The sequence below is a fragment of the Pterocles gutturalis genome, unplaced genomic scaffold (assembly GCF_000699245.1).
Source record: "Pterocles gutturalis isolate BGI_N339 unplaced genomic scaffold, ASM69924v1 scaffold48970, whole genome shotgun sequence".
NCBI classification, from domain to species: Eukaryota; Metazoa; Chordata; class Aves; order Pterocliformes; family Pteroclidae; genus Pterocles; species Pterocles gutturalis.
The window spans coordinates 1-796 of NW_010147679.1; the positions used below are offsets into that span (position 1 = coordinate 1).

Here is a 796-nt window from a genome sequence, read left to right on the forward strand (position 1 = left end):
CCCGGCTGAGCTTGTCGTAGTTCATGTGGGGCTTGCACTTGCGCACCCCCCAGAGCCGCGCCACCTCGTCGGGGTCCTTGATGACGAACTCGCCGTAGTCGCCCTGCCAGGCGATGACCTCGCGGTACTGCTCCTGCCGCAGCAGCTCCAGGATGAAGTGCCAGAGCTGGATCTGCCGCGAGCCCGGGCTCGACTCCGGCTTGTACGCCCAGTCCGGGAACGCGAAGCCTGGGGACGGACCCGGAGAATCCGTGGGGCAGACCCATAGATTCCATAGGGCAGACTCATAGAATCTATAGGGCAGACCCATAGATTCCATAGGGCAGACTCATAGAATCCGTGGGGCAGACCCATAGAATCCAAAGGGCAGACCCATAGAATCTATAGGGCAGACCCATAGAATCCGTGGGGCAGACCCATAGATTCCATAGGGCAGACTCATAGAATCTATAGGGCAGACCCATAGATTCCATAGGGCAGACCCATAGAATCTATGGTGCAGGGGGATGGAGCCACGGGGGTCCCCTACAGAGCCATGGGGCAGGACTCGGGGGGTTTGGGGGCTGTGGATGCCCAGTCCAGGAATGTGAAGCCTGGGGGGAAACCCAGAGGATCCATAGGGCAGACCCATAGAATCCGTGGGGCAGACCCATAGAATCTGTGGGGCAGGAGGACATGGCCATGGGGGTCTCCTGCGGAGCCGTGGGGCAGAACCTGGGGGGTTTTGGACAACAGGATTTGGGGGAAAAAAAAATTCCATAGGGCACACCCATAGAATCTGTGGGGCAGACCCATA

At 59.2% G+C, this 796-nt stretch overlaps 1 protein-coding gene across 1 annotated transcript; it reads right to left on the bottom strand.

Moving 5' to 3' along the window:
* Positions 1-6: 6 nt before the first annotated feature.
* On the bottom strand, positions 7-228 carry LOC104458056 (ETS domain-containing transcription factor ERF-like; the record flags this gene model as incomplete). Its single annotated transcript, XM_010086123.1, has 1 exon — positions 7-228. A coding segment is annotated over one exon (222 nt), but the record flags the coding sequence as incomplete, so codon positions are not given.
* Positions 229-796: the final 568 nt, after the last annotated feature.